The 11,885-nt window shown below is 35.5% G+C and overlaps 2 protein-coding genes across 2 annotated transcripts; both read right to left on the minus strand.

The window, feature by feature from the left end:
* Positions 1 to 925: 925 nt before the first annotated feature.
* LOC137816679 (F-box only protein 13-like) lies at positions 926 to 3,741 on the minus strand. The gene is made up of 2 exons (XM_068619930.1): positions 2,948 to 3,741; positions 926 to 2,451 (listed from the first exon to the last, which is right to left on the minus strand). The coding sequence occupies exon 2, from the start codon at positions 2,425 to 2,427 to the stop codon at positions 1,201 to 1,203; it is 1,227 nt and encodes a 408-aa protein (XP_068476031.1). The 5' UTR covers positions 2,428 to 2,451; positions 2,948 to 3,741; the 3' UTR covers positions 926 to 1,200.
* Positions 3,742 to 4,451: 710 nt separating this feature from the next.
* LOC137816678 (ubiquitin carboxyl-terminal hydrolase 18-like) lies at positions 4,452 to 11,205 on the minus strand. The gene is made up of 11 exons (XM_068619929.1): positions 10,719 to 11,205; positions 9,931 to 10,138; positions 9,014 to 9,102; positions 8,827 to 8,912; positions 8,586 to 8,748; positions 8,333 to 8,456; positions 7,470 to 7,627; positions 6,498 to 6,582; positions 6,161 to 6,373; positions 5,986 to 6,047; positions 4,452 to 5,365 (listed from the first exon to the last, which is right to left on the minus strand). Exons 1-11 carry the CDS (start codon positions 10,994 to 10,996, stop codon positions 4,675 to 4,677), a joined length of 2,157 nt encoding a protein of 718 aa, XP_068476030.1. The 5' UTR covers positions 10,997 to 11,205; the 3' UTR covers positions 4,452 to 4,674.
* Between the last annotated feature and the right edge of the window lie 680 nt (positions 11,206 to 11,885).

The raw sequence follows: 11,885 nt of genomic DNA on the forward strand, positions 1-11,885 counted from the left end.
TATTTAGGTTGACATCAATCAAAATTATTTTTACTATATTGATAGTTTGGTTGTTCTTCAACTTTTTTAATCAATGTCGGTTTTTCTAGTTAACACTAGAAGAAAAAAAACCCTAAAAAACTATTTTCAAAGAATAACATCCATGTCAACGTTACAAAAATATTCACTCTAATTATCAGGACAAATACCAATTGAAAAATCTAATTGTCTTCCTAACAATGATCGAGAAAATTCTAGTTTATAATAAACAAAAATAATTTTAACAATTTAAATCATAAAATAACTCCGGTTAACATAAAAAAAAAAAAAACTATCGTCGATATTAACCAAAAAGAAGCAATCATCTCAACCAAAATCGAATTAAGGAGAAAATACGAAAAAAAAACATAAATTTAATAATATGAAGATTTTCAAATTCTTACATTTTTAGTAAAAATTTGAAATTCTCCTATCTTAAGTAAACCAATTACTTTGATGAAATTTGAAAATTCAATTTATCCCAACAATATATTTTCTCATAAATCATTTTAAATTCTATTTATAGAGAATGAATTACCCTCTTAAAATAGTTTGTCCAATGATTATGAATATGCATTTCTCTGCTTTGACTTTATAGTGCAAGGTGTAGTAGGAAAGGGTTAGGGCACTACATTGAAGACAAGATCATAAAGTAAGAAAGAAAGAAGACAATGCCATGCACACACTTTACATGTCCTTTTGATCTAAATATGAAGCTTAACAGCTTCATTAACAGTGTTTTGGTATCAGAAAGTGTGATTTTAAACCATTACTATGCATAAATGAAGAACTAAATTAAAGTAAACTTTCTTCCACTGACCAAATTGATATCATATATCTTTGAGGACTAAAAGGATTCTTAAAGAAACAATTCATGGATCAAATCATGACTTTAGGAAACTCAGTATTTGAGCATTCTGTATCTAACATAGGGTGCATTCATTGATAATGCCATTCAGTGAAAACATTGTACATCTAACAATCAATGGAGAGCAATACAATATCTAAGTTAGAAATCAATCATTTGGTTAGAGCTTCCATCTCTACTTTCATACCAAATCAGCCCTAGCTATTTTGCATGACAAATTCAAGTACAAGGTGGAAGGAAATTTAAGCTAACAGAAGAACAACAAAAAACAGTTGATAACCAAAATCAAGATACCAGGCTGAGGCTCTTCAGTGTCATACACAAGCCTCTATCCTCGGCTCAAATGAGAAGGCAGACATGAACTCCATGACTTCTCCATTCATGCAACATTTCGGCAACTCGGTCCAATTGTTGGTCGCCAAATCACATAGAATGTAAGTGCATAGCTCAGGGGAGTTCAAGCATATAAATATCTGATTGCCAGATCCAACACAGTTGATATCTGCCTTCTTTCCATACCATTCTTGAGACATTGCTGCAGGCATTGCAGCAATCTGTTGCCAGCATCGATTCGGGTCATCGTATTTCCACACCCTAAGACTTGTGCTCTCCAAGAACTCTGATAACAAAACAACCAGCATCTCACCACCACACTCCACAATATCAATGGAGTACTCACTGAAAACAGGCAACAACCTGGGGTACTCAAAAAAGCACCTGGATGTCAAATTGCAAGCTACTACTGTCCCTGAGGAGCTCAGGAAATACACCATTTCCTGACCATCTTTGTGAGTAATAATAACTGAGGAATATTGCTTAGATGGGCTCCTCTGCATGCTACTAGCCACCACTGTACCAGCCTTGCTAAGGAAGTACACAACATGGTCATCATCAATTGAATCACAACCAATGGAATTGTCATCAACCTCCCTCCTCAGTGCAGTCTCCTCTTCCCAACAGCAAGAGCTTGAGTCATAGACTTTGAACATAAGATTAGGGAGTTCACCGAAGACTAACACAATCTTGTAGGAGATTTGATCTCTGAAAGTTGTACTCATCACAACGGCATTGAGAGGTTGATTTTCTGAGGGGAAATGCAGTGGAGGGAGTTCACTACAGGATCCGGTCACTGGATTGCATACAACAAAGTTTCCTGAAAGTTTGCGGTAGCAAACCAGGCCACCAGAGGCTGCAACAGGCATGCAGTTTATGTTGGAGTCTTCGAGCGGAAGACGCAAGTGATTGAGTTTTTTCCAACTGTTTTCAGCAGCATCAAAGACAATAGATTGGTTGAGGCTGGGAGAAACCATCAGAAACCAAGGATCCCTGGAGGGAATGTGTGAGCAGGCAAGCTTGAAACTCACAGAAGCAGCAGCTGACTTCCATCTCTTGCACACTGAAGTAAGGCGGAAGAAGGAGGAAGTCGGTAGCCATGAAAGCACCCTCTCTAAGAGATCTTCATTAAGGTCATCCAGAGAAAAGCTGTTCAAGACTAAATTGTCTCCATTTTCTGGACACTTTCTTTTCAAACTGTGTTCCATTGACCCCAAATTTGGAGGAAACAACTGTAGAAACAACAAAGGGAATACACGTTATCAATAAATCGATTTTTTTTCTCACTTTAATAGCTTTTACCAATAATAAAGGCCAATTGATGTGAATTGAGACTTCCAAATTAAATGGGTAACGCCAAAAGTTCTTATCTTCACCCAAAAAGATCAAAATTTTCCCCTTCTTTCTCCAACCCCTTGAATTTGCAAGGCTCATTCTTGAATTTTGTTAACCAATTAAAGCACCCAACTCCGCCCCCCCCAAAAAAAAAACCCTCAGAAGCTATACTTTAGAAGCAAACATGAAACTTGAGAGTTCAAAATCCAGATAAATTTCCTTCTTTTCCTTTTCCTGACTAACCCTACTGGTAGAAATCCACGCAGAAGAAAAGAAAATAGTGGAAACAGTTAAAGCAGACAGAAGGGGTTTCATTACAACAATCGTGAGTAACCAGCAAAGGGCAGAATAACGATGAGACAAGAACAAAAGTAATGAAGGTAAGACAAGTACCTGATAACAGAAGTGAAGCAGTTGGTCCTGTGTTGAGGGTGGATAGGATAGGAAATCTAAGCAACAGAGAGTGAGTGAGTGAATGTTTCGGAGAACACAATATGGTGTGTGTTAAAAAGGAGTTTGGAGGAGGAAATCAGAAGAAAGTGAAAAAGGGGAAAAGGGAAAGCGAGCCCAACAAGTAGGAAGAGAGGTAGGAAGCTTCCTGTGGAACTCTTTTGGTTGGATATCGGATGGTTGACACTTGAGACAGTATCATGTGATGACAAGGCACACGCACACGCACACTTCACACTTCACACCACACACCCGTGTGTTGCTTACTCATAAAAACATAAAATCCTATGCCGTTGGATTAGATAAGAAGAGCATAAGTGGTTGACTTTTGATAATGGCCTTAGAGTAGCTAGCTACCTATGCTTTGGATTCGGGCTGAAAAATGAGAAAAAGGGTGCACTCAGCACGCAAACAAAAAACTGCTGGGGCAATAGTTTAATGATTTTAGGTTGCATAAAAGAAAGAGAAAGGACCACTGAGTTGTTTCAAAGTGGATATCAACAATGTCAAAGGGAAGAAGGGTTGGGTTTTGTCTGGGACTCGTGTGGTTTTCGGCTGACCTTCCTAGAGCAAAAGCAAGAAGCAACCCTCTATTCTTCCTCCCTTTTGGCTCCTCGTTGAAGAATCTTTGTCTTCTTTTGCTTTGCTATGTCGTTTTTGTGCAAGTCAATGCTCAAGCCCCATCCACAAGACAAGTATTTTTTATTGCAACAAACCAAAGGGTTAGAGATTAGTGTGGGAAGGGAAAATGTTGAAAAGCAAAAGCCGTTAGTTGTGATCTTTTTCTTTTCCTGCTCCTCGTGTGCTTTCACCTCTACCAGATGCTCGCACAACCAAAAGCCGCTAAGGTCTTAATCCACGCATGATACAACCTTATTTTCTTAAATTAGCCTTTACCAAAAGAAGTATAAAAAGTCTCTATTGAACTTCCTCCATGGAATCTTCACAATTTTCTTAAACAAAACTAGTTCATGGGCTTCAACAAGACAATGGATGCACGATTAAGGACTCAAAGTTTCTGTATCAGATACATATCAAAACACAGTCTCGTTTCAAAATGAAATGTTGCAGTATCATTTTTTTTTATCGATCTCTATCATTATTTCATGTAATAATTAATAATTAGAGGAACAGAGACAAAGATGTTATTGTATGAATTTATATACAAAACATTTCTCAAATGGAAAAGATATTCTTAATTGTAACTTTTAACATGATAGTGTTTTGGTTTTTATAGGACGCTGGAATTTTCCATGGATACCATTTCATAATGCTCGATTTAAATCTGTCACCGATTAAGAATAGTGTCATTTGAGTGTAATTAATTAATTCAATAAACATTTATGCATTGGCTAAAATTTTGAAACTATAAATATTATTTAAAAAATTGTCTTTCAAAATAATTAAACCAAAGTCAACAATGGGAGTTCAAAGGAAACTCAGAACATAAGGACAAAGGGATTATATTCTATCAGAAAAAATAAATTAGGAAATTCATCTAGAATTGTTACAAATAAGATCCAAGGTTATTGCAAATAATGAAACCCCGGACAAAAATTTCCCAACTCACCACCTTTTTCGATGATGGGATAATTAAATGATAAAGAAGAAATAACAAAAATAGCTGCACCAAGAAGATGTCAGCTGATATTTCCATTTCCTTTGTCATTTCAGTGGGAAGAACCGATGCCAGAAATTTTGCCAGCGTCTTCAACTGGAATAGAAGACTCGTTTGCACTGACATATCCATTACCATAATATGTATTATCTTTAGCTGCAATCAACTTGCCTTCAACCACAGCTATGTGTTCTAAATCCTCTTCCACGTTTCGATGATCCCTTGAAAAAGAAGAATGTTTATCGAAGAAGGAAGAGTCATTTGGTGAACCAGGACAAGGGCCAGACGACCTAACCATATCAGTATTTTCTTGCTCTTCCTTGCAGCCTGAAGTCTCTTCAAATGATCTGTCCGTTATATCTACATCCCCCAAATCATTGACGGGTTGAGAAAAAGGCACAGATGTTGATTCAACAGCACTACAAGAAATTTCATTTGCAATACCAGTTGAATCAACATTAATCATGCCCATATCCTCAAACTGCTCTCCTTTGGCTTCTGAGTTCAATCCAGCAGAAGACTCGCAGTCGTACGTGGAAGAAACATTTGAGTCTGGACTAATATCAGATGGCAAAACCTCAGAACCGCTACTACAAGTCAACATCTTCGTATTCGAGAGGAGGCATTCATCTTGCTCAGTTTGTCCAGACTCCACTTCCACTTCCACTTCTGTTGTTTGAACTTCTGCTATCCCTGAAGATTCACTAGTTTGAATTTGAAGGCCTGATGGCCTGGCACTACACCTGTCCAGGATCAAATTGAAAATTGCTTTACCAGTTTTTCGAGAAAGAAACTGACAAATATTATCATTCAAAAAGGGCAATGACAGAGCAAAATGAAAGATAAAGCTTGACAAAAAAGTAAACACCAGAACTTAATCTTTTCTTGATGATGTATATACAAAATGAATAAAACTCTAATTAATCTATGAAAGTTGGCACCAAATGAATTCAATCCTTAAATATTGTAAATAACCAAATTGCATCCCTAACTTTAACAACTGTCTATCAACTAGTTTCATGAAAATGTATCATTAAAATTTTTGTGGCTGACATTACCTAATCTATTAATTGGATTAGGAAACCACCAGTCAATTTGGTACAAGATGGTAAGGACTACATTTATAATGCACATTAAAGCCAGGGACCAAATTAACCAATAGTTACAAAGTTGAGCAAAATACAGCCCATGTTAGTCAACAAAATCACCTAAATTTGTACTCAAGCTCCATTGAGACAACGTTAACAGAACCCAGCTATTTGGGAAAGAAATATGTGAAAATACGAACCACATACTCTGAAATTATTGGTGTGTGACAGAGAAATAAAGAGAGCATTAGCCTTTAACAGAATCACAATAATACCTGCTATACAAAAGCATGTATGCTCCCTGAGAAAGTACCTCTTCCAACTCCACAGTCGTAACCTGAGAAATGTGATGGAACACAAATGAGGATACTGACAGTTTAAGTTAGACAGGGTACTCGATTACCGAAAAGAAAAATATTCAAACTCAGATTAGGAGACAAAGAAATCTACCTTCCAGTCATCAATCCTGTACCAGTTCCCCAGGAAGTCCTTGATGTAGCAGATGTAATGACCAAAAAATGAAGCATTTAGCATATCAATATGTACTACAACACCATACAGCTTATAAACATCAGATCCATCTCCAGCTTCACTCATATAAGGGCTAAGATTTAAAGCCTCAGGGAAGGCTATTCTCTTGTTAAGTTTCCCAAACCTCCCACTCTGCATGTACACAACACCCCAAAAAAAGAAATGAGAAAGTTCACAAAAATAATTCACAATTCAAGCCTTTCATGCTTCTGTATACTAGTGGGCCGTATGTAAGTTTAGATGATATTAGTAAGACCTGAAATCTTTTCAAGGCGATGGTAAGAATATTTGGAGCGCATTTCACAGTAAGGCGTTTCCATGCCTTGACATAATCCTTGCACCTGACAAGCAGCAGAAAACTTCTTTAACAACAGGATATTCCTAACAGCAAAAATACATTATCAAAAGCACATATTTGAATTATATTTTAATTGAAAACTTACTTTCCACTATTGAAACTTTCCCTATTTATAATTTTTTTTCCAAAATTATAAGTCTCAGTTATCCAAATACACATCAAAATTAAAAATCAAAATAAAAATCAGAAGCCTGCATTAAGCAGGAAACAAACTTGAATGAGAAATCCAGTATCATCAGAGCAAAAGAAACTGCTAAACTAAAGACAATTTTATGGTTAATTCTCAAGCAAAACACATTTTGCTACAGCGAGAAAACTACAAAGCATCGTCATAAATGAACTTCAAGTTTGAAATTTGACAGGAGACATCATATAATCACCACCTTCCAAATTCTTTAATAAAAGCTAAACCAAGAACGCAGATGCATAATTTTTATAGATGGTCAAAAGCCTTATAAGCCGATATCTTGGTTATCTTATCAAAATTAAGAGATGAGGAAAACTTTATGCAGATGAGACTAATTCAGTGACTATATTATAGTTCCAAGCCCAAATTTGAAATTGAGTTTCAAAGATAATAATTTAGTTAAGTTGGTTAATTTATTACATTGTTACTGTTCATGGTTTACCGCCACAGAAGATCATTGTGGACTTAATTTTCTCCCCCGACCGAGGAGGGCTAACTTCCCGTTCAATTCATAATCTAAAATCATCACCTTATCCTCCCCATTCAATTCATCAAACTACAAAAACAGTTATTATAATTAATATTATTACTGACACCAGTGGCAAGAAAAAATTTGCAATGTTATATTAAACATTGGCATGGTACATGGTACAAGTATATTTCAATAGAAAGAGTAACCTTACCCCTCACATTTATACATATTTTCCCCATCAAGTCGCTCCTTGGCAGTAAACTGATCTAGACATTCCTCCAAGGAGGCAGCATCTCCATGAATTTCAACTGTCAAATCCATCATATTTTCATACTGCTTTGAAATCTTTTCACATTTTGTGCAAACCACCTATTTAGTTTCAGAAGAAAAAAGAATAAACAGACAGCCACATCCATGTCATTATCAAAATAGAAAATTGCATTTTCTTTACATTATTATATAAAAGGCTTTATTCTGTAGTACTGAAAAGGCTTTTTCCAATAATTATGTATTGCACAATAAACTCAAAATCTAAAGTTTTGATCATGGAAGGAAGAGAAACAAAATTCAGCCTTCGAGTCAATTTCATCAAAGAGAACAGAAAATTACAAACTAGAGACTTTGGGGGCATATCCAACTATCCATGTTTGGTTCAGTCTTTGTTTCTTTGCTTTTTGAAATCAATTCTGTAAAAAGCATAACTTGCAAACAGTTTTGTGGAACAAAATGTTTTTATAAGAAAATTGGTTATGTAATTTGATTCCCTTGTTTCTACAGATCAAAATTGTAAACAAATATCATTGTTATCATAATCAAATGGAGTTCAAATAGAAACCAAATAGGTTATTAAATAACTCTACAAAGTCAAACCTTAAATAGAGATGCAAATTATGGACTCCTACCTCTTATGTTAGACAACTTATAAAGTTCAAAAGATAGATGAGAAAAAATAAAGCAAATTTCACTTCATCCCACGCCAACATCATCATTCATTAGTCTGTTTGCATTATACACGTAATCAAACAATAGAAAAGTAACAAGAAAAGCTTATTTCAAACTGATTAAATGTCCAACCTCAGATTGTAGACGGCCACCAAATATGTGTTGAATAAGGGTAGTCTCCTGGAGGTTAGGAGGGACAGCTTTTTCTCCACCAAACTCATCAAGGCAAACAGATTGCATGGTATCAATGGAAAACCTACAAAAAATGTATTGGAAAAATTACCTTCTACATTTACCAAAAGAAATATAACATCAAGAGATTATTCAAAACAGAAATGAATAATTCACACAAAAAATGAAACGATAGTTAAAAGGAAAAACAAACCTCATAAACTCGTGAGCATCCTCTTGTCTTCCATAGCCCAGAGTACCACCAATATTAGGCAAACGAGAGAGAATATTCATAGGAGAAAACACCTGTGAACTTAGCCTTGTTCTATCAACATGATTTTCAAATTCACATAGAAAGCACCAATCATTACAAGTGCCTGGAGAATAAAAAATGATGACATAAGCATGAGGAATAGTTGAGATCACAGAAATAATGATCTGAGCTATGACATTACATTCTCTGCGGTGACCCTTCTCCAACAAGTAGGCAACAAGTGGCCTTGTGAATGAGAGGCACTGAAGAACCACATTTGCAAAGCAACTAAAAAAAGGCAATAAATATAAATTACTTCCCATACCCTCTAATTGCAAATACAACAATAGTGAAATAAAGTTGAAGCTCAGTCATGAAAATGGGCAAACCTGTTTCCACAATTCAAGAGCCCACAAGGAGGAAATCCTGGCTTGTTCCAGTTAAAAAATTTGACAAATTCATCATAGGGAAAAAGAACCTAAACAAGACAAGGCATATATTTTAATGTGCATTTGAGAAAATAAACCAAATTTAGCTCTGTAAACAAATAACATCAGAGACTAAGGCACTTTAGGAAGGCTCCAGAAGGGGACAGCAACTCGTGCTGATTGAGGAACTGCCCGCTGAGTAAAGAGCACAACATTCTAATCTGACTTCCAAATATCAAGGGTCTAAAGTCCCAACCCAGAAAAGAAACATCAAGAGCACACCACTATTGCCTTATGAAGTTGAGGAGCAGCACACCTTTGGTAACTTATTGATTATTACATAAAAATTCTAAAAGCCCAACAATTTACCATTCTGATCATTGAAGCTGAAGGGGTAAAACAATAAAACCAACTTTGGTCTTTCAGGTCCCTTTCCAGCAAGTAGATTAAGGTTTTTGCAAATTGGAAATCATAATCATATAAGACTAATGCAAATAGGCACACATTAATATTTTCCTTTTCTTAATTGGAAATCATAGTAAGATAAGCTTATTATTTTGTGTATTTACTTATAAGAAAGACAAATGAAAAACAGTCACAAGTACAACTATTTTCCCTTTTCTGAATTGGAAATCATTATATTCTTATTATCTTGTATAATAACTTAATAAGGAACAGTAATGCAAAATAGTCACATGTATTACTATTTTCCTTTTCTTCCCCTGACATGAAGATTTTATTTACTACGCTGCATGCCTTTTGCACATCATCTCAAGGAAATAAAACCTAGCCCCTCGGATTGCCCTTTCCCTTTCACAACCAACAGTAAGCAAAGCACATAACGTGAATTTGTAATTACATCCACTAAAGAAGCTTACATCTTTAGGCTGCTTGATTGGCCTAGAAATTGTTCCACAACCAGGTATCAGCGCAATCGAAGACGAGCTCTTTCCCCCAGCAGCAGAAGACTTAAACCCACGATTAATTACCCCATTTTGGGTCGGGCTTCTTGCACCGACTTCACGAAAATCTTTGCATACTGTCTTATGCCCAGACCTCCAATGCGACTGCTGGCATTCTTGGGAGCTGCAAATTCCAAATAAACATATACAAATTAATCCAGCCACCCCTCCCCTTTCCCACTCAAATAAAAATATTATTCCCACCAAATTTCTTAAATACACACACACACACACATATATATATATATATATATATATGTATGTAGAAACTCGTCAATTTTATCAGCAGAACCCACATTCATTTCACACCACATAACATACTCAATTAATAACAAGTAACAACCAAAACTTCCACACAAAAAAAGCTACATTCTTATTTTGTTGGTAACTATGTTATTAGTACGAAATATCTACCGATTTTATTAATGACAAATCTCTACACGAGAATCTAACCACTTTTAGTATGTAGGCATATAATTTTCATCCACAATACTCCAATTCAAAACTTTACTTAAAAATTTCAAACAAAGCTCCAGTACTATTCAAACCACCAACACAATTGTACATGCTCTAAACTACCACTAAATCAAACAAATACATAGATGATACGTAAATAAATTAAAAACAAATAAAAAGATAAACGAATTAATAAAACGCCACATAATGATAACGATCACATTGGTGATTGAAGAAAGGAACCGTACCAATAGAGGACGGCTTTGCAGCGCGAGCACTTCTTGGAGCTGGGGGTGGCGCAGACGGCGCAGACGGGGCAGAGAGAATCGTCAGCGGAGGAGAGAACGCCGGGCATTGCGTCGGCGAGGGCTTGGTGGTGGTCCCCTTCGAAATTGGCGTCGACCTCGAAGTACTTGGAAGCGGTGGACTTGACGAAAAAGTGAACCCCAACGGCCACGACGATCACGGAGAGCAACAGTTGCAGGAACCAATTCAGATCCCACGACACTCCAACCACAACAAGCATCTACGTCGTCGTCAATTGCGCCCCTACTCCGATTCTAGGGTTTTTCCATCGATCGCGCAATACATCACATCCTCCAATTAGGGTTTTCTCCTTCTTCAAATATACTTATATTCCTCTTCCAATCGTATATCTTCTTCTGTCTATCACTCTCCCTCTCTCTCTCTCTCTCTCCTCAATTTCTGACATTTGCATCAGGAACTTCTATATGCATAATTATAATATATTATAATAATAATAATAATAAATAAATAAATAAATAATATCTTACTCTAATTATAATATTATAATATTATTATAACTGCTTTATCTTCTTGTTTTCCTGTGACACTCGTGCTTCTTTCTAACTGAAATAATGAATGCTCTATCATCACCAGGGAATCCATTTTGGGAGAGAGAAAGAAAAGCGTGATAATAATAATAAGATCCTCATCCACATCAAAACCACTTAAGTGTCAACAAATTATAATTTTTTTTATAATTATTCATTAATGATTCTTTGCATGGATTATTGATTTATGATTAGAGTTTGATAGTCTTGTGTTCCTAAATCACATTGTAAAAATTATAGATTCCTAAAAATATAATATAAAAATTCATTTATTGGAGTTTACTTTTTCTCTTACACTGATACTAAAAATCCTATAATTTAGTTTGGAACAACAAAAGGGTGGAGAAATAAACAAATTTTGGAATTCGTGTCTTATTTGGAAATATAGAAATTGAAACGTGAAGAAATAGAGTGCAAAAAGTGAGAAAATAAAACATAATCAATCATTACTTTTTTAGATTAAAACTTATCTAAAGTTTATAGATATTAATGAATTAGGTATCACCAATTATTATATTATATATATATATATAAACTCATTTTAACTTTTTTTTACATGCT

The sequence above is a fragment of the Phaseolus vulgaris genome, chromosome 1 (assembly GCF_000499845.2).
Source record: "Phaseolus vulgaris cultivar G19833 chromosome 1, P. vulgaris v2.0, whole genome shotgun sequence".
Classification (NCBI taxonomy): domain Eukaryota; kingdom Viridiplantae; phylum Streptophyta; class Magnoliopsida; order Fabales; family Fabaceae; genus Phaseolus; species Phaseolus vulgaris.